We start from the raw sequence: 19,802 nt of genomic DNA on the forward strand, positions 1-19,802 counted from the left end.
TGTTAATTATATTATATTATATTCCTTTGCAAAGGCATAGCAAACAGTGTCTTATTTCTTGTTATAGGAAGTCTCTCTTATAGGGAAATGGTTCTCAGGTTAGTCTCTAAGCTGTGATAGCAGATGGAGTCATAAAACAATTGTGGTGTTGTAGCCAAGTGTGCCAGTGGAGTCCTTGCTGCACTATCAAATGTTCATGGGTGGCTATTTGAGAAATCATGCCCCAGGGTTTGTTAGTTCAGTTAGGCTGCTTCACAGGACCAGCCCAATGTATTTTGCTGCCTTAGGCAGAGGATGTCCCCCCTCCCCAAATCCCGCCCCCCAAGCCAACTGAACCGAAAGTTGAATCTTACTTCAATAGCCTTAGCATCTGAGAACAGCAGACCATTTCCTGGAAAATTGCAAAATCCACCACCACCCATTTTGCTACTCACAAAGAGGGTGGCAAAATAAATTTAATTCAGTTCAGCTCTAGCATTGTCCTTCAGGGAAGCTTGTCTTGTACCCTTGATTAAAATAACTGGATAAGAAACCTTAGGAATCCCTTGAACACAGTTTGGAAAACCACTGCCTTAGACCAATGGCACAGCCCAATCAGAACACCAGGTATGGAAAACAATTTTCATTTTTGAAAACTTGCAATGTTTTTAATATTTCCCACATCTGTAAGGACTACCCACCAGCTATTACATTCCAGAATTTATCTACCTTGGCCTACCATGGTGGGTGGCGATGGGGGCACCGCAGAACAGCTGCTTACCCAACAAAATGTTAACTGTGAGTGTGCGTGTGCGAGAGGGAGAGAGAAACTGCGAACATGGAAGCACCAGGTAGTGGGAGCAAGAGATGGTTTTGCACCACTATCCCAGCAACAGTGTCAAACCCCCCCCCCCATGTGCAGGCCTGTATTTTACTTTTATTTTTTGCTAAAGAATATATAGGTGAAATTAAAGGGGTCATCTCAGGTATACCACCAGAGTGGTGGTGAACATACAACAAAGTGTAGTGTAGTGACCACCTCAGGCAACAGGTGCACCAGGGCAGCCAATCCCCATGTCAATCTTTCTTTGCCACCCCTGCTTGTCCCTGATGTAGACCCTTCCTTCCCTGGTGGAGAGTGGGAGGCACCATTTTGGGGGCTGCCTCAAGTGCCAAAATGTCTTGGGCCAGTCCTGCTCTGGAGAGAAAACAATAAAGCACCTTAAAGACGGACACCAGAGCCATGCCTAATGGCCTCTCTTTACAGAGTTAGAGTAAGGATTGCTGAGGTAAAAATTATGAAGGCTTTGAGTACAGTGGTACCTCGGGTTAAGTACTTAATTCATTCCGGAGGTCCGTTCTTAACCTGAAACTGTTCAGGTTACATATGCTTCAGGTTACAGGCTCCGCTAACCCAGAAATAGTGCTTCAGGTTAAGAACTTTGCTTCAGGATGAGAACAGAAATTGCGCGGCGGCAGCGGGAGGCCCCATTAGCTAAAGTGGTGCTTCAGGTTAAGAACAGTTTTAGGTTAAGAACGGACCTCCAGAACGAATTAAGTTCTTAACCCAAGGTACCACTGTATGGAGTTCCAAAGTGTAGGCACTGCCATGCTAAATGACAGAGTTCTTACAAATGTGACATCTGTAGTAATGCCAATTCCACACAAAAATTACCCTAAATTCTACATCCTCTAATATTTGTCAGAGATTCAAGTAGATTTAATTTGTTGACATGAACCTATAGTTAGTACTCTAATACTGGCAGCACTCAGCCTGGCAGTGCTTAATATTTATTTAAAGTCAGAACAACTTCTGTTAGGTTTGCTTTAGATTGCAACTTACTGCCATATTAGACAGGATGGGACTTTTGATTTTAAAAAGCTGCTGTCCTATGTGTTTACAAAGAAGCAACTTCAAATGATGGCAATAAAATTTGCTTCCAGGGAAATATGCTTAGGCTTAAGGGACAAAGGAGAAAACAGTTCATTGGCACAAACAGAGTTAAGGCAGCACTCTCATTTCCTTAGCTTTCTGGGTTGTTTACTTTGCCTTATCTGTAACTATAATGGTTCCTGATCATCTGCCACAGCATTCCTTTCAAACAGCTCCTCCTAACCTTAATATAGTCATACCTGGAAGTCAAATGGAATCTGTTCCGTAAGTCCATTTGACTTCCCAAATGTTCGCAAACCAAATTGTAGCTTCTGATTGACTGCAGGAAACTCCTGCAGCCAATCAGAAGCCGCAGAAGCCCTGTTGGATGTTTGAGTTCCAAAAGAATATTCACAAACCAGAACAATCACTTCTGGGTTTGCAGCGTTTGGGAGCCAAAATGTCCAAGTTCCAGGGCATTCAACAACCAAGGTACAACTGTACTATGAAGTTCCTTCTACAGCCCAGTGCTGGTTGGCCCATTGGATCAATTGCATGCCTTCTCAATTCTTTTCTGCCACCTGTCCTAGATACTTCTGTCCACTGTCTGCCCTCCACCCTTCCTTGTCTCTGCCCTCCAAATCCCTTAGCCTTTATATTGCGTCCTCAGCTAAACTTGACACTTCTCTCTTCCCTCACAGAATTTGGACTTAAAAACTATACAGTTCCTTGAGCAATTGAGCATTCTCTGCCATCACATCAAGTAGTCTCAACAATCATACATGGCAACACAAATGAAGACTTGGTACTTGGAGAGTATGAGAGGATGGAATCTTTGATGAAGGCTGATTCTTTTGTATAGTTATTCAGAAGTAAGTCTCACTGTGTTAGGGCTTTATTATTATTTTTTAAAGTTTTTTATTTATACAAGAAGAAAAACAAACAAACAAAAAACACAAATACCGAATTACACACAAATTACAAAAATAACTATAGACACTTAATATTCTTAGCAAACAATAAAACATCTATTGGTCTTAACACTAAAGACCCAACCTCCCGTCTATTCCATACTTCAAATTCATATTACTTATTGCCAATACACATTTTTTTTCATAATTAAACTTATTCTCAATAAATCTAATTTCTTATATCTACCTTGTAACTATTACTGAAGTTCCTCGAATGCTGCAACAGAATTTAAACTACTATATTTATTTTTCAGATATTCTTTAAAAACCTCCCATTTAGAAACAAATTCCTGTTTTGATTTATTTTTTATTTTTTCTGATAAACCATCTAATTCAGCATATTCTGTCAGCTTTTGGATCCAATCTTGAATAGAGGGGATTTCATTACTCTTCCATTTTGCTGCAATCAAAACTCTTGCTGCCGCCGTCGCATATAAAAAGATACTCTTCCTCTTTTGTGGAATATCCAAATCTGTTATTCCCAGGAGGTAGGCCTCTGGTTTTTTACTGAAAGAGATCTTTAGCATTTAAATACAAAAAACTTATAAGTCTGGGTTGTATATTTCATCCACTCAGCTATATAGCTGCAAATAAAACGTTTTAAATGTGTTGTAAAGTGCAGTATGCAAATGTGACACTAGATGGCGACAGTGAGCTATGTCAACTTCAATGTAATTTTCAAAACTTTTTTTAAAAAGCATTTTCAGTGTTTTTATATGTGTGTAGATTCCACCTAAGTTATACTATGAGAGTGAAATCTATGGACTTAAGTTGTTGTGACTAACTTCTCAGTTTGACTTAGTCAGCTGTCACCCAATGTGTGTATGTGTATGCATAACTCCATAGAGTCTAGACCAGCCTGTCTCAACCTTTGACCCCCAGATGTTGGACTACCACTCCCATCATCCCTAGCTGGTCAGGGATGATGGGAGTTGTAGTCCAGTAACATCTGGAGCCCAAAGGTTGGGAAAGACTCGTCTAGACAGAAGCTGGCTCTAAGTTCTGCCTGCCATTGCACTCTGAGGTGTGAATCCTATGGAAGGAAGCAAACCCACTGATATTCTGACATACGGTCCTTTTCATGCACAAGGTAACAAAAGATGTTAACTTGCTCCAGCAGTTTGATGCTGTAACCTACTGAAAAGACTGTCGAGGTCCCCCAGCCTTTGCCAGCCCGCTGCCCCCCAGATGTTTGGGGCTCCCCTCAGTCTCAGCACAATATCCCCAAGGGAGGCTTTCATATTTACTCGCTGTGGACAACGGAACTTACTCCCGAGCAAGTCCCTCTTTCGGTTTCCATCCATGAGCCCAGGAGGCGAGCGAAGCAGCTGCCCGAGAAGCGGGACAGCCCCGCCCCATGGCCCCGCGTGGACCCCGGAAGGGAGGCTTCGGCGCGGCGGCCCCTGCCCGGAACGCCTCAGGCTGCGCGGCTCCTCCCCGGGCCGCTAGGCGGAGCCAGAGCGGAAATGGCGGCTGCGTTGCTATAGAGACGCCCGCTTGGGTGGCGCTCGACGTGGCTCCGCGAGTCCTGCGCAGCGCTCTTCTCGGGGCCTGTGGCGCAGGCGCAGAGCGGCGCGGCGGAGGGCCGCTTCCCTCCCCCGCCCGGAGCGGCCTTTAAAGGGGAAGTGGCCCCTTTCCCGCGGCCGGCCTCCCTCGTCGGCGCCCGGCTCTCCTATGGCCTGGCCCGGGGCGCGGAGGGCGAGAGTGGCATGGCTGCTCCCGGGGCGTCGCGCTTCCTCTACGAGCTGCCCGCCGCCGTCATGTGCAAGTTCCACGAAGTCATGGACGCGCTGGGGAGAGCCGAGTGGGAGCGCTTCGGTGAGCGGGGGAGGGAGACAGGCCCCTCGGCCTCCAGGCGGACTGGCTGCCCGGCCTGACGGAGGGCTCTCGCTGCCGCCCGCCGCCGCTCTTCCGCCGGGGTTCTTCCTCCCCGGTCCGGGGCAGCGCTCCTTCCGGGGCCGCGGGCGGAGAAGGGGGCTGCCTGCCCCGGGGGAAATGCTTGCCGGTCGAGAGGCGCTTGGCGTGGCTGCTGCTGCTGCTGTTTATTCCGCTACGTATTAGACTTAGTCTGATCGAACACAGCGCCGTTTTCGTTGAGATCCCTGAATGGCCGTGGGTTGGACTAGATGACCCTCGGGGTCTCTGCCGACTGTGAAACTCGGCCAGCTGCCAGGCATCGAAGAACAGGCAGCTCAAAAGGGGCGCCTTCCACTGCTCGTGCTTTGCACAAGCTGAAGATCCACAGTTAGAGGTCCGGGGGGAAATCTGGCCTCCGGGTGGCAAATCCACCCCAGGACAAAAGGGATGTGTGGAAGGAGGAGCAGCTCTGGCCGTGGGACTTTCTGGCAACCCATTTTGAGATGTTGAAGGTGACTGGCCAGTCATCCTCCAACCCCTCTTCAAAGTGGCCCTCTAGGAAAATAAGTTGCTGGTGATCTGCACAAAACCTTCTCTACAGCTGGAAGGTCTCTGTTTCGAAGGGCAGAAATTGCTCTGGATCAGTTCATGCAGGGATCAGGTTTGCAGTCCATGCCAGCACTGATGGCGGTAGGAGGATGGAGGGAGCTGTTGAGGTGCAGGGAGGATCTTATGTAAGGTTAGAAGTTCATCCCCACCTTCACCAGCAAGGAGTACAAAAAGCAGCTGCTTGAGAAGCTACTGACTGGGAAGGTGGATCTGGTTTGGCATAGCAAGGGGTCCCAGGATGGAAGAAGTCTTTGGCTAGAATGGCTACAAGCAAACTCCAGAGTCTTCACTTAAGCGTGTGCTGCCTGCACCCGCCACCCCACCCCTACACCGCCCCAGCTCAAATAAAGTTTTGAAATGAAATTACTGAAGGGCAGCTGTGTTCTCGGGGTCAGCCCATTGTGTTTTGGTGGCCAAAGGAGGTCCAAGCGAGGCAGACATGCCTGCATCCTCGGTTAATGAAGCGCTCTTGTTCAGCTCCTCCTGTCTTTTTTAGTTGGGCTTGCCCAGGAGGCTATCCCAGTGGGGAGTCTCTCATGGGTCAGATTTGCCTGCTCCCCATGATGCCTTTAATAGCACTCCAAATGTGCCATTTGAATCGGCTGCCTCAACTTGCCTTTTTGTATTAAGGCTCTGTTCGCATATTGGCTGTAAAAAACAACACAGTGCTGTGGGTGGCCCCTTGATAGGCTACTAACTGAGGCCCAAACTTGTGGGCAGCAACCTGCTTCTCTGGGTGCATGCACTTCAAGTGGGTTGAAAAGAAACATAGCATAGCTGGTTTGGCATTATGTGGGAGAGCTGCTAATATTATTGATAATAATAATTGCCAGCTTTCTAGGTATTTTTTCATAACAGAACCAAATGTGACTTTTCACAGGAAACTGCTTAAAAACAACCACCCTTTGAGGCCAGGCATATTCCCTGGCATATTTGCAGCCCTTTGGCATGTGGGCTGAAGCACCCCTTGAATGAACCAGGGTTCCCATGTGGTGACTGTCCAGGCCACCACCGTTATTTGCGGGATCTCAACTGCAGAGGCAGGCGTTAGAATCATAGAATTGTAATGTTGGAAGGGAATGAAGAGTCATCTAGTCCAACCTGCCTGCAATGCATCAACAGCTCACCCCACCCTCCCTGTGGAAGTGCTGGTTCACACAACTGGTGTTTCTCCACAGGTTATCCCATGGTTTTGCTGTTTTAATGGTGCCGACCAGGGCTCTGTCTACATTCACATTGAATGGAGGTGAGGGTGTGGCCTTCACCTAGATGCTGAGATGATACCTGACTCAGAAGCCTCTTTGGTTTCTGTTTAAAAGCTTTGAAGAATATAACCTTAAACTTCTTGTAACTCAGCTAAGCAGTAGGGTAAAAATGTGATGAAATCTTTTTCTATTCCTTCTTTTATGATTCCCCCCCCCCCAATTCCAACTATAACCTCTCTCTGCCATGGAATCTTTAATACTGAAACCAGTTTACAATTGTCTGGGTGCTTTTGACCTTCAGTGCAGCCAGGGCTTTTTTTCAGCTGGAACGCTCTGGATCTCAGTTCTGGCACCTCTCAGGCGGTGTCATTGCCATTCTAAGAGAACAAGGGAGGTGTTCATGGTGAGTTCCAGCACCTCTTTTTCCAGAAAAATAGCACTGAGTGCAGCTGAAAGAGTGACCACAGACATGGGAGCTGAGATAAATGTGGTATAGCTTCCAGTTTCAGGCTGGACACTTCCTTACTGTTTGGATGCCTCCTGGGAATAAGAGTATTTTTTCTTACTATTGGGAAAATTTGCTTGACAAAATGGTGGCGGCAACCAACATAAATGTAGAAAATGGGTGTGGGAGAGCAGAACCACATCTGAAATTGATTTGGCTCTTCTACATGGCCTACTGTGATTGGGGTAGCCTTGGTCAAACCTGATTACTCAGAGCCCTTGGTCAGTCTGCAATCTGCAAAACCAGCACTATCCAGCACATCCCAACTTTATAGCCAAAACAGGAGCAGGTAAATAGGTTGTGAGAGAGACCTCTGCATGAGCCCAATAGATTGCTGCTGAAAGTCAAACGATTCTGTGCCCCATAGTCTGACCCTTTCCATAAAGCAACTTCCTGTGCTGTTGATACCTGGGGTGGGGGTGGGGAAAGAAAAGGCATTTCCCCTAAAGATAAACTGCTAAAGTTCATAAGGGAATTGGGGGTGGGCTTGAAGCTAAATTTTCAAAGCTCCTGAGATTGGATTAGTCGTGTTGCCTATCCTTAGCTTGAATCAAAAGGCAGTATCCAGGTATAGATGTCTTAAGAGTATAGGTTTGAGGAGTTGCTTATAACAGGGAAAGAAGTTTAAGTGGCTGATGCAAAATGCAGACAAATATTGCTGTGCCTTGTTGAAATCTGAGTAGAACAGAATTGTAATATAGCACATGGATAATAAGCTTGTTCTCATGACAGAAAATATTGGGATTGCCTCCTGACAGCAGATACTTCCGCCATAACTGGCCTTTCTTCCTTGCTCTCTTGTACCTCAGCTTCCAGGATTGTACGAGATCAGGTGGAGCTGCGCCTGTATGAGAAGATGGATGGGCGGACGCAGCATCTTATGTGGGCCTGGATGAATCGCAATGCCTCTGTCGGTGACTTGCTGCAGATCCTTGATGACTTGGAGCTTTATCTGCCACGTGATGTCATCACTTCATGTGAGCCCATCATGAGCCTTACCTGCCTTCCAAGCTCTTCTAGTTCAGTTTATTGGTTGGTATATCTGGAGCAATTAAAGCCACGAGAACAAGCAACACTTTTTCAGCCTGTTTACTATGAAGGAAGGGGGTGGAACGTCCCTTCTTCTTTCCCTCCACCCCTTCTGTAGTGCCTGCAGCCCCAGTCCCAGAATCCTGCTGTTTACATTCTCAGCTCATGGCCATTCTTTTTCCATCATGACACCTAGCAATTGCCCTGCATGCTTAGAATTTTAAAAAAGGAATTGTTCTTACCCAGGTGCATTTGGATGGGCATTTAAAACTTTTTAAGGCTCAAATATATGTCTAAAAGGCTCAAAATTAAATATCTTGTTTCTCCTGCTGCATTTGTTGTGCAAGTGTGTGTTATGACTTTACTGTATCCTGCTTAGAGACAGTTTGTTGAAAAGTGGATTATAAAAAGTTAAGTTGCTTTTCTAAAAAGGAACTGTATACAAAGCAACTTAGAAAGTGCCACATAAACTAGTCTAAAAGCTTAAAATACAGTGGTACCCCGCAAGACGAACGCCTCGGAAGACGAAAAACTCGCTAGAAGAAGGAGTTTTTCGTTTTCTTAGCCGCTTCGCATCGCAAGACGCATTTCCCTATGGGCTTGCTTCGCAAAACGAAGCTTGCCCCGCAAGCTCCGGGGATAGCGGGGAAGCGCAGCGCGTCTTCCCCGCTGTCCCCGGACCTCTTTTGAAGCAAGGGGCGGCGGGTAGAAGATCGCTTCTCCCCGTTGCCAGCCCCGCAATCTCCGGGGACAGAGGGGAAGGTGCGCGCGCCTTCCCCTCTCTCCCCAGACCCCTTTTGAACCAAGGGGCGGCAACGGGGAGAAGCGATATTCTCCCCTCCGCCCCTTGCTTCAAAAGAGGGGACAGAGGGGAAGGTGCGCGCACCTTCCCCTCTCTCCCCGGACCCCTTTTGAACCAAGGGGCGGCAACGGGGAGAAGCGATTCTCCCCGCTGCCCCTTCCCTTGCTTTAAAACAGGTCCGGGGAGAGAGGGGAAGGCGTGCGCGCCTTCCCCTCTGTCCCCGGAGATTGTGGGGCAGGCAACGGGGAGAAGCAATCTTCTCCCCGCCTCCCCTTGCTTTAAACAGGTCCGGGGACAGAGGGGAAGGCGCGCGGCCATTCCCCTGTCCCCGGACGGTCTCCATAGGAACGCATTGATTGATTTTCAATGCATTCCTATGGGAAACCGTGCTTCGCAAGACGAAAAACTCGCAAGAAGAAAAAACTTGCGGAACGAATTAATTTCATCTTGCGAGGCACCACTGTATTGCTCTTTGAAGTGTGAATTGTGAAAAGTCCTATTTTTTTAAAAAACAGAAAATCCCAACAGCCAATAGTTGGTAAATCTTGTAAGAAATAATAGGGTTCCACCTACTGGTGAAAGGAGGTACATGGTTTTATTTCCTACAGAACTTTTGGGGCAGAAGGGCATTTTGTAAGGTGGATGCTGATGCAGTAAAAGCCCCAACTGGAGGCTTTTATAGATCTTGGTTCATCATCATACAGCTTTTGAAGTGCTACATTTTTTAAAATACAAAAAGATATAGAAAAGTAATGCAAATAAAAAACAAAAACCACTACCAAAAATACTAATAGAATAAATCGAGTATGGAGTGCTCCCTTACCCCCCACAGAAGGTAGTAGCCCCTCCTGGCTCCCACCTTGGCTCTTTCTCCTCCCAGCCTCTTGTCCTGGGAGACCAGCGTTTCACTACCTCCCACCCAGGGTCCTCCATCAACCATCCACCACCGCCATGAGTAAACCATCCCTGGAGCTTAATAAAGATTCTGAGTAGAGGATGCCAAATAAAAAGAGAAGAAAACAAAGAAGAGACACAGCTTTTGAAGTGCTACATTTTGAAAATCTGTCCTGCAACATCTTTGGGATACAGGGCAACAGTTGCCATTTGAAGCTGAGAGTGTGTGATTTGCCAGGGGTCACCAGAATATCTGTACCTGGGCTGGGTTTAGTTTAGACTTCCAGGTCCAGCATCCTAGCCAACGGTTAACATCCACGTCTTTAAACATGGCTTTTGCCTTAGCCTTGTCGTGGATAAGTCTGGGAGGTTTTCTAAGTGGTGACTGATGCTAACCTGCAGCTCCCATTACCCAAACCATTGACCAGGGGTGTGTTGTCAATACTTGTCAAGATGTTCCTGCATTGATTGCTTGTGTGTTGATATTAATCCTGCCTGCTGCAGGACACTTTTTCTCTTCCCACTATTGCACGAGTGCTGGGACATGAGGAGGCAGACAGGACACTCAGGCTGAGAAATCAGAGGAGGGCAGTGTGGTGACAGCTCCTGTTTTTGGAGGCTATCTAACATCTTTTCTCACTTCTTCTTTTTCTAGGGCATCCACCACCACAACCTGCAAAGCCCAGTGCGTTGTCTTCTCATTTTCCATATGCTTCCCCTGAGCCACCGCCTTCCCTACCTGAGCCCCCACGTGCTGCGCCTGCCCCAGATCCTGGTAGCCACGGCAGCAGCAGGGCCAGGGAATCAATTTGGGAGCCCCACAAACAAGCTTTCTCACCTGCACCAGGTAAAAATGCATGCCATGGCGAGGGGAAGCCTTTATTTATTGAGGATAGTAAAGGTGTAGAATCTGCTTTTCTCCTCTGATGCAGGCATCTTCACCCTTTTCAGACCCAGGCCCTACGTTTAACCCAAACATGCATTTCTTAATCTTTCACAATATACTTGTATGGTGGCAGCGACCCACCTTGGATCAGGCTGTGTGACCCACTGGTGGGTCCTGGCCCACCAGTTGAAGACCAGGGCTCTAGTGGAAATGCTTAATGACCTCCTCCCCACCCCTGTGGTCTGAAAAGCTGACTGTGTTCCAGCCTGCAAATAAGTGGTAGCCAATATGGTTTCCTCCAGATGTTGTCCCACCACCCTTGACTTTGCACCATGCTGGCTGAGGCTGATGGGACGTGGGCTGCAGCTCCCATCTGGAGGGTAGCACATTATTTGCCTCTGATTTAAAGCCTCTCCTTTCCCAACATAGCATCTCATTATGGGACTTCTGGGCAATGAAAGGGGGTGGGGCATATTGGAAATGGTTTGTGCTTTTTTTATTTCCTTGCCAGAACTGTGCATTCTGCAGTTCTGTGATGATGCTTTTCAAGTACAGTGGTGCCTCGCAAGACGAAATTAATTCGTTCCGCGAGTTTTTTCGTCTAGCGAATTTTTCGTCTTGCGAAGCACGAAATCCCATAGGAATGCATTGAAATTCAATTAGTGCGTTCCTATGGTCAAAAAAAGTCCAAACAAAGCCAAATTTGGTACAACAAGAGTTTATTAAGTGCTCTTTAAAGTCACACATACTGTAAAGAGCATTTCAAAAATTGAAGGAACAATAATTTAAGTTTCTAAACATGACAGAAAAACATTTAAAAATCAACAAAGTGTACAGTACATTTTCTAAGACTCTGGGGGACAACTCGAAGAAGGTTCCTCTTCCACTCTTTGCTTCTTGCCGAAGAACCCCCTCCTCAACTGTTCCCCCAGCCACCCACCACACAGAATTTCAAATCCAGAATTTTTTTTTAAAAAACACCAGAGTGGCCCAATGGTCACAGAAAATCAGAAAAATGCAGGAAAAAAACACAAGCTTCCAGATTCTTGCAAACCCCTCCCCAACACCAAGTCCTTGAATTCCAAACACCCCAACCCAAAATCCAAAACCCCCCAAAAAAGTTTTAAAAGTTTAACTTACCAAATGGCTGCAAAAGAAGTTTTGGAAAAGCTTCAAAAATCACCAAAGTCTTTAAAAGCCTCAAAAAAGGCTACCACACCGCGTTCTATGAGTTGCTCCTCGAAGTCAAGTCGCAACTGTATTAACGGTGTTAAGAAAAAGGAAACAAACTTGCAAGACGTTTTCGTTTTTCGTCTTGCGAAGCAAGCCCATAGGGGAATTCGTCTTGCGAAGCAGCTCAAAAAACGGAAAACCCTTTCGTCTAGCGAGTTTTTTGTCTTGCGAGGCATTCGTATTGCGGGGCACCACTGTGCAGGAACTGGTGGCGGCTGTTGAATATGGCTTTCCAAGAGCTTCTCATTTCACTTGAACCTACATATGTTTCTAGCCTTTAAAGTAATGGCTCTGGGCCTGAGAGTGTGGAAGGGGTGGGGTGGGCTGAGTAGGAGTCCTGTTTTGTGGGGTGGAGGGTGTATCTCTTGGCTCCTTCCTTGGCCATCAGAAGCAAGATTATGCAGAAAGGAAAATAATGTGCATGCATGCTTAATATGCACAATTTATGTAGGCTGCAGAATTTGGCTTTCTTGGTGTACACTCTCTTTTACAAGAGAGCATATGCATCCCCACTGCTGGGGCTGGGCTATTCAGAACAGCATCAAGTTCAATTCCCTGCTCTGAGTTGGGAATCCCCAGAGAAAAAAAGGGACTTCAAGTTCTAGCAATATATGAGAAGCGATGAAATTCCCTTTCCATGGTTCTTATCGTTATACTTTGCATTGTAGTAGAAGGGGGCTCCTGCTTTGTAGTTTACAGGGGTGGGGAAAATTGGGCTTTTATCCTGGGGGTTTTACAGCCCCTTGATTACAAAAATGAGCAACAAGAATACTTTTTCTCATTTAGTAAGATTTTCTTCTTGAAATAGGCAAGCCAGAACTATGCAAAATATGAAAACTCCCCTGTCCAGGAGTCATCTATGGCACTATAGAGAAGGATCTTCAATTTTGTAGTGCCACAATTATGCTGGGGGGGGAGGAAGGGTCTGTAGTAATGCCTCCTCACCCTCCTCACCTGTCCTACAATCCTCCTCACCCTCCTCACCTGTCCTACAATCCAGCGGGACCTGGCTAAGAGAGGGGAGGTGGTGCCACAGCATTTACTTTTCAGGACAAAACACAACAGAAGGGGTAGTTGCTGCCACCACTCCCTTGTCCGGGGATAGCCCAGAAGATTAACCCAAGGGAGAAGGTTACTCTTCCTTGTTGCCGGCTGCCCCAGCCTGCATTGCTTTACCACAAATTGCAGGCAGAAATTCAACAGGTTCAGTAGGAGGCTAAGTGGTCAGACTTTGGATTCAGACTTTCCCCCAGAAAAGCACACAGAACAAAATAGGAAAAGCCTTTTTAAAAAAAATATTTAAAAAACAAGATTAAACATACTTAAAAGTAGGCACATCTCTTACAGTAGTTTCAGACAGGAAAATAAAAACATTGTAAAGCATCTCTAGCTAAACGTACTTACAAAAACGAGAACACAAGAAAAGTTAAGGCAGTTCGTAAAGTTCTCAGCTGAATCCGCATCTCAGGAAGACAATAGGAATTCTTCATCACAAAGAACACACATATGAATGTAGCAAGGCGACTGTCAGCATGGTGGTAAGCCTGACAGAAGGGCGGATGCACTGCACACTGCAGGCTCCGTTCCTAAGGTTTTTATCCTTAGGACCCCACATGTAAGTGGACCCCCCCAAGGACCAATCAGAATTTCTGATTAATTCAAAATTTACCAATGGTCAACTAGTTGGGTAATAACTCAGCTTGTGACAGCTGAAGCTCGTTTGTTCTCAAGACCTTGGGATCAAAGGGTTCCTCCCAAATTCTCAAAGACGATTAGGGTTGATGGCTCATTCACACACAGGCAGCATCTTAGATACCAGGTGTTAAAACACCACTAATCAACTGGAAGTTTTCCTTCCTGCAGATGCATGAGATAAGTATTCACACTCCCAGAGTCGGTTAGTCTACAGTTTAAAGCCGCAAGGACACATTTCCCATAAATCCTTTGGCCTTTGGTTCTACCACAATGCTTCTCTCAGCTTGACCAAAGTTTGGCTAACAAAAATCTCCTAACTTCACTACAGGGTCAAAGTGGAAACTTAAAATTTTCCTCAGCCCTTCAGCTTGATCTCTCCATACATCACATCAAACAAAGGGGTGACTTGATGTCCTGAGTATTATTGTAAGCCACCTGTAGTGTTTTTACTGGAAGGGGAAGTGAAAACATCTTCAAAATGCTACTTTTTCTTCAAATCAAACTCATAGGTCCTGGCGGGAACAAAACTGGGGAGTTCAGATAGAAGAATAAGATTGGATAAAGCACTGGTCCAAGGTGCAATATGGACCTCTTTCAGCTCAAATCAATGAACTCCCCCTGGAAAATAGTATGTTGCTGGTTCACAATACCACAATTAGTTTCTTTTGTACACAGGGCAGCTTCCCCCTTATGTTGGAGGGGGTGCCCGGATACTGGAACCTACTGGGATATGTGGTGGGCCTTCCCCAAGGCAAAAGAGTTCTGGATAAAAGTATTTTCTGAGATCTCATTCATAAGCAAACCATTCTTTCCTCCCCTTTTTTTGACTCTTTTGAATTTGTTTGTAGATTCAGATCAAGACCTGAATATCAAGAAACTGATTTTGCTTAAGTGCCAAGTTTTGGAAGACTTTGATTTAATAATCTGGATTATTGGTATTCCAAGACTTCTTGAAAATGTCCCATTATTATTATTATTATTATTATTATTATTATTATTATTATTGTTATTATTATTATTATTATTATTATTATTATTATTATTATTATTATTTCATAAGTTAAAAGTTTCCAGGGCTGAAAGTGCTCAAGATTGAGTTAATTTTGATTCAGCACTCAGGAGCACAGGTTCATGTGATGATCTTTCTTGCACTTGGCCCTGTGATGATAATGCACTTTCATTATTGCTTTCATTATTTTTATTTTTGACTCTGGCATTGGCAAGCAGAGTACTAATATCTAATAGCCAGTACCTTATTTTCCTACACAGCAACTTCAGTTTTCAGAGTAGGGAGGCAATCTGACTTTATTGGTTGATTATTATTTTTTAAAAGCATACTTATCTCTGTTTGCTGCCTCTTTCCTTTTCCTTGCCCCTGCCTTCCCCATTTTTGTAGTATGAAAGTAACCTACTGAAGTAGAGGCACACAGTTCTGTCTTTACCAAAAGAAGGTGCACAAGTTCTGCCTGTGATGCATTGGCTGCTCAAGGTGGGGCGTGCAGGTGTGTCTGAAGGCCAAGCCATTCATACAGAAATAGCATCCTGAAGGTTCAGGATGGATTATGAGTTAGAAATACTGTACTAAAATATGAGCTCTTCCTTGTAACCACCACCACCCATAATAAAACTGAAATTCTCCCCAACTAGCTCAAAGAAATAGGTAACAAAAGCTGTAAGAGAGTTAAATTTTGATTTGGACTAGTGTATATATATTACATGTATATATTACATATATTGCATGTATTTGACTTCTCCCTTTCTTTTTCAAAAGGAAAAGCCTTCAGGAATGGCTGGAATCATGGGGGGAAACCTAACCCATTGCAGGAGAGCAGTAGGCAGAGGAGAAAGAGGCAGCTTAACCTATTCTTCTCTGGCTAATGCCGTGTTCACATTTCCCAGTTTGCTCTTTTGTTCCCTGTGGAGAAAAGAGGTGGGGAGATTTCACTAAAAACACACACACACACACACACACACACACACACACACACACACACACACTTGTAAGGGACAGAATCATGCAACCACAGACCCTGTTTCCATTGAGAGGCGAGAAGACTTGGGGCAGTGGATTCTCAGTGGATTATGCCATGGGGCATAATCCACTGAGAATTTTTCCTATGTAGCTGCAGAATAGAACAGGGCCTGTGGAAAAAGCATCTTTTCAGAGGAGGCCAGTGGTATGCCATCTGGATTTGTTTAGGATGAAGCACCAAAATGCTCCATGCTGACCCTGTTGGGAGCCAGAAAAAATGGAACAGTTATTTTTGCAAGCTGTGTATGAATGTGGTGCAGAGTTAGGGTAGTGAGTTGATCTTTTGAGACTGATAGGGGAGATAATTATTTCCGTGCCCTATTTTTAAAGGTATACAGGACCCACTTGGATACGTGTTCAGCATGAGCTGCTTCGTGCACAAGTAATATACCAGGGCTCTGTGAACCATGTGCTAAAGGAAAATTCAAATTCTATGCCAAGACTGCCCAAAATTATGCATCAAGGAAAGCTGAGTTCTGCATCTGGAATAAACTGTGTACATTTTGCCTCTCTCCCTCCAATGCTGCTTCTGCCACTCACAGGAAACACCAAGGACCATACACAAAGGGCGTTGAAGGCACTGGAGATGCTGTGTGCATCCACACATAAACTAGCTATTGAAATTTGATCAAGCATTGCCTGCACACTTTTCAAGTCTTCCTTGTATGTTGTGAAGGCTAGAAACGTAATTTTAAAATGAAAGTAGAGGTTCTTGGGATGTTGGATTCTGTGCCCACCCAGTTGCCTGTCACTTCCTTCTGCAGGCTCTGTGCCAGGTAGAATTTCCTTTCATGTAACTTCTTAAGCAGTGCGGAGGAAAAGTGGTGATTCTCCCAGTCTTTTCTGTATCTCCTGCCGCTTTTCAAAACGTTCTATGTTTCCCACTCTTGCTTCCACCACCTTGAGCAAACATCATTGAGGGGGCTGGAAATTGGAGGAGGACCCATTTTTGTACCTCAGCTATAACGGCATTCATTCCCACTTCTTCCCCATGCAAACAGAGCCCTCCTGTCCTCCACTGTCTCTGCCAGGCCCCCCTCCCAGCAGCCACCTTAACAGTGTCGGCCAGAGAAACCCACCTTTGCCTCCCACCCGCCTTGATGAACAGGTATGGACCTAATTCTGCTGCTGCCTGATGGAACAGTTGGGCTCTGACTGTGTATGTGGTGATGGGGGGGGTGTATGTGGGAATTCGATGTGCAGGAAAACCTAAGGAAAGCTGCCTGGTGACCAGGGTGGTGTTGGCTGGGCTACTGAATGATGGAACTAAGTATCTAGCTCTTGAGAATCTCAGCCTTGAGCATTTGTCTGCTGTTAATACTTCTAGTCCTCATGGTTTGCAACACGCTTATTCTTTTACATGTAAAAGCAGGTAGTGTCTGTCACAGTTATGGGGCTACCTGGGCTCCTTTGGAAAGTCAAGATCCAAATTCAATAAATAAGTACCTGTTTCTTCCTCAGTCATATTTTTGTACTGCTTAGTTCCCCATTGTGTACCTGCCGTCCCTCCTGCCATTTTTGGATGGTGGCTTTTTCTTTCCCCTTACTGTTTAAGCCCTCTTCTGATCCCCCTCATGTTTGTACTATGCACCCTTCCTTTCTCTTTCTGCATCCTTTCAGCATTATCACTTCTGGGCTGATGCCGGATAATTGCTTCTCTCCAGCAACTCACTGCCAGCAACAAGACCTCAAGGAGCTGGAATCTGATGCCCTCCTTCCATGCAGTTAGTGGAACTTGACTGTCTTGAGGAGCACATGTTGAGGATGCTGCCCTTTTCAAGCTCATTCCTCTCTGTCTTCCCAATTCCAGAGCCTTGACTCTCTGTCCCCTGCCTGCCCCTTTGAGTGGCAGCTGAAGGAGCTGCGCGAAGCCACAGGAGACTTCTCAGAGACCCTGAAAATTGGAGAAGGTGGCTTTGGCTGCGTCTACCAAGCCCGACTGCGCAACACTGTCTATGCTGTCAAACGGCTCAAAGAGGTATAACCAAAGAGTACTGGGCTGGGGGCCTGACCATTTTACTTTGCATTCCCCTCCACCATTCTGGTATCCTCCTGGTGTTTTGAACTCCCATGACTCCTGTCCACACTGGATGGGGTGGATGGAAGTTGTAGCCCAACAGCATATGGAGGACACCAGGTTGGGAGGGGCTGCCTTCCACAGCCTTCCTGCCTCTCTTCCATCTGGTCCATGGAAGGATGAATCAGTTAGCATTCGCTTTGCTCATGTAAGGTCTCAGCTCAAATTCCCAGCATTTCTGGCTGAAGGGCCTTCTAGCAGCTTGAGTCTTTGGAGTGCCCTGGCAGCAGAGCTTGTGGGACCCTTGGGGTGACTCCTCATCTCCTTGTGTCTCTCCAGTGTCCTTTGTGCTTGGCTGTGGGGGGTTGGAAGGGAGCCACCTCAGCAGTCCTCTTTCATTCCCACCCCACAAGCGTGGCCTTGCCAGTTCTTCTGAAGGAAGGTGTGCTCCTAGTGGTGATACTGATCATCTTTATCTATTCTCACCCCCCCCTAATCTGACTGACAGGAAGCAGAATTGGATTGGACTGTAATAAAGAACAGCTTTGTCACAGAGGTGGAAAAACTTTCCCGGTGAGACCTGAAAACTATGAATTGGAAGGTTATTGGGTGGGGTTTCAGGAACAGGGATTGTGCATGAGGCTTGCTGTTTGTTTGTTTTTTTAAAACTGTGGTGGGACATAGGGAGGCGCTTGAGCTGCTTCTGCTTAACGCTGCCCCTTGTGTATCCCAGGTTCCGCCATCCCAACATTGTGGAGTTTGCTGGTTACTGTGCTGAGCAGGGGCATTTCTGCCTTGTCTACGTCTTCCTACCTCAGGGCTCCTTGGAGGACCACTTGCGTAGACAGGTACTCACCTGAACTTCTATTCTTCTCAATACTTTTATCCAGGGGTTCTTCAGAAGGTGGCACCAAAGACTGCTTGATTTGCTGATTTGAATTTTGTTTTTCAGAGAGGTCCCTGCCTCTCCTGGGCCCAGCGGCTGCATATAGCAGTGGGCACTGCCAGAGCCATTCAATTCCTGCACAGCGATTCTCCTAGCCTTATTCATGGTGATGTCAAGAGGTGAGAGAGGAGGAGAGCTTCTCTCCCAGGCTGCGAACAGATGAAAACGGGGCATGATGTTAAACCAAATTGGAGGATTGTTGCTTTGTGCATGAGAAGGAAGAGTTCTGCTTTTCACATCTTCTGCTTTGACTTGGGGAGGAGGGAAGCATCACAAGACGTGTGTTGGCACACGTGCTGCGATTCCACAAGGAAATTCATTGCAGAACTTTGCTTTCTAAAAACCCCATATTTTTTATTTATTTTTTGAAAAGTGTGAGCCAAGTCTGCTGAAATGGAAGCAGCCAGAAGGGTCTGTGTATGAGGTTTGGGTGCTCTGCTTCACCAGTTGTCCCTCTCTATGATTAACAAAGCCAGAATAAATTACTCAGAGTTAGAGAAATTAGGCAATTTACTAAATCTGCATAATTCAAGCAGGTTGCAGAATTTGGGTTGCCTGAGTGCAGAATTCCAGTTTTCTTGTTCTTAGCATATAAAAGTGTATTAAAAACTCTGGACACATCCTTTGCAAAGGATAGGTCTGTTATTGAATGGGAAAGGCACTAAGTAGAAATTCTTCCATATCGGTAGTGCTGTTGTGTGCTACTGTGATGGGCCTTTAATAATTAGCAGGGTGCAGACAGTAGAAGCAGGTCAGGGTCATTTCGATGGGTAGAATAGCCAAGCTTCTGAAATCTGTAGCTTTTGTAATCCAAAACAATCTGCTCACCATCCACAAATCTTCATGCTTTTCCCAACACACTGCGGTTTCCTGTCTTCAGCAAGCAGAAGAGAACTCTGCTGTTTTTTAGAACATACCTGCCCCAGTAAAAAACTCCCAAAAGCTATATCTCTTAAAGTTCTATTTTTTGGGTGTGTGTGGAAATGTTACAAATCTCCATTAAAAGCAGAGTTGGGGCTATGATTCCAGAAAAAGCACAGAATGTGATACTGAGCCCAGAATTCAGCTTTCCAGAGATCTCATTTTTTGTTTTTCATAAAGCAAGCTTCTGTTCCTTTTAGGATTGTAAATATACACTTAAAGGTGTGTTTGCAGTGCCTGGTGAAATCTCAGTAGCCAGAGGAGTTGCTGGATTAAAGTATAAGTGGTCAGAGAGCAGGACTTTGGTGCTTTGTCTTAGCCCTCACCTTCTGGATGATTAACTGGAGC

At 45.8% G+C, this 19,802-nt stretch overlaps 1 protein-coding gene across 3 annotated transcripts in view; it reads left to right on the top strand.

Moving 5' to 3' along the window:
• The first annotated feature begins 4,500 nt into the window (after window positions 1-4,500).
• IRAK1 (interleukin 1 receptor associated kinase 1) overlaps window positions 4,501-19,802 on the top strand; it is a 30,239-nt gene continuing 14,937 nt past the window's right edge. For 2 of the 3 annotated variants that reach the window (XM_081175924.1, XM_081175925.1), the window contains exons 1-8: window positions 4,501-4,641; window positions 7,809-7,976; window positions 10,380-10,571; window positions 16,572-16,678; window positions 17,381-17,548; window positions 18,096-18,160; window positions 18,321-18,435; window positions 18,540-18,652. In XM_081175924.1, coding sequence (XP_081032050.1) covers window positions 4,533-4,641; window positions 7,809-7,976; window positions 10,380-10,571; window positions 16,572-16,678; window positions 17,381-17,548; window positions 18,096-18,160; window positions 18,321-18,435; window positions 18,540-18,652 — 1,037 coding nt within the window. In that variant the 5' untranslated portion in view covers window positions 4,501-4,532. The remainder of the gene's footprint in view (window positions 4,642-7,808; window positions 7,977-10,379; window positions 10,572-16,571; window positions 16,679-17,380; window positions 17,549-18,095; window positions 18,161-18,320; window positions 18,436-18,539; window positions 18,653-19,802) is intronic. The other variant, XM_081175926.1, reaches the window with a different exon arrangement.

Source organism: Podarcis bocagei (genome assembly GCF_964188305.1).
Source record: "Podarcis bocagei genome assembly, chromosome: 17".
Classification (NCBI taxonomy): Eukaryota; Metazoa; Chordata; class Lepidosauria; order Squamata; family Lacertidae; genus Podarcis; species Podarcis bocagei.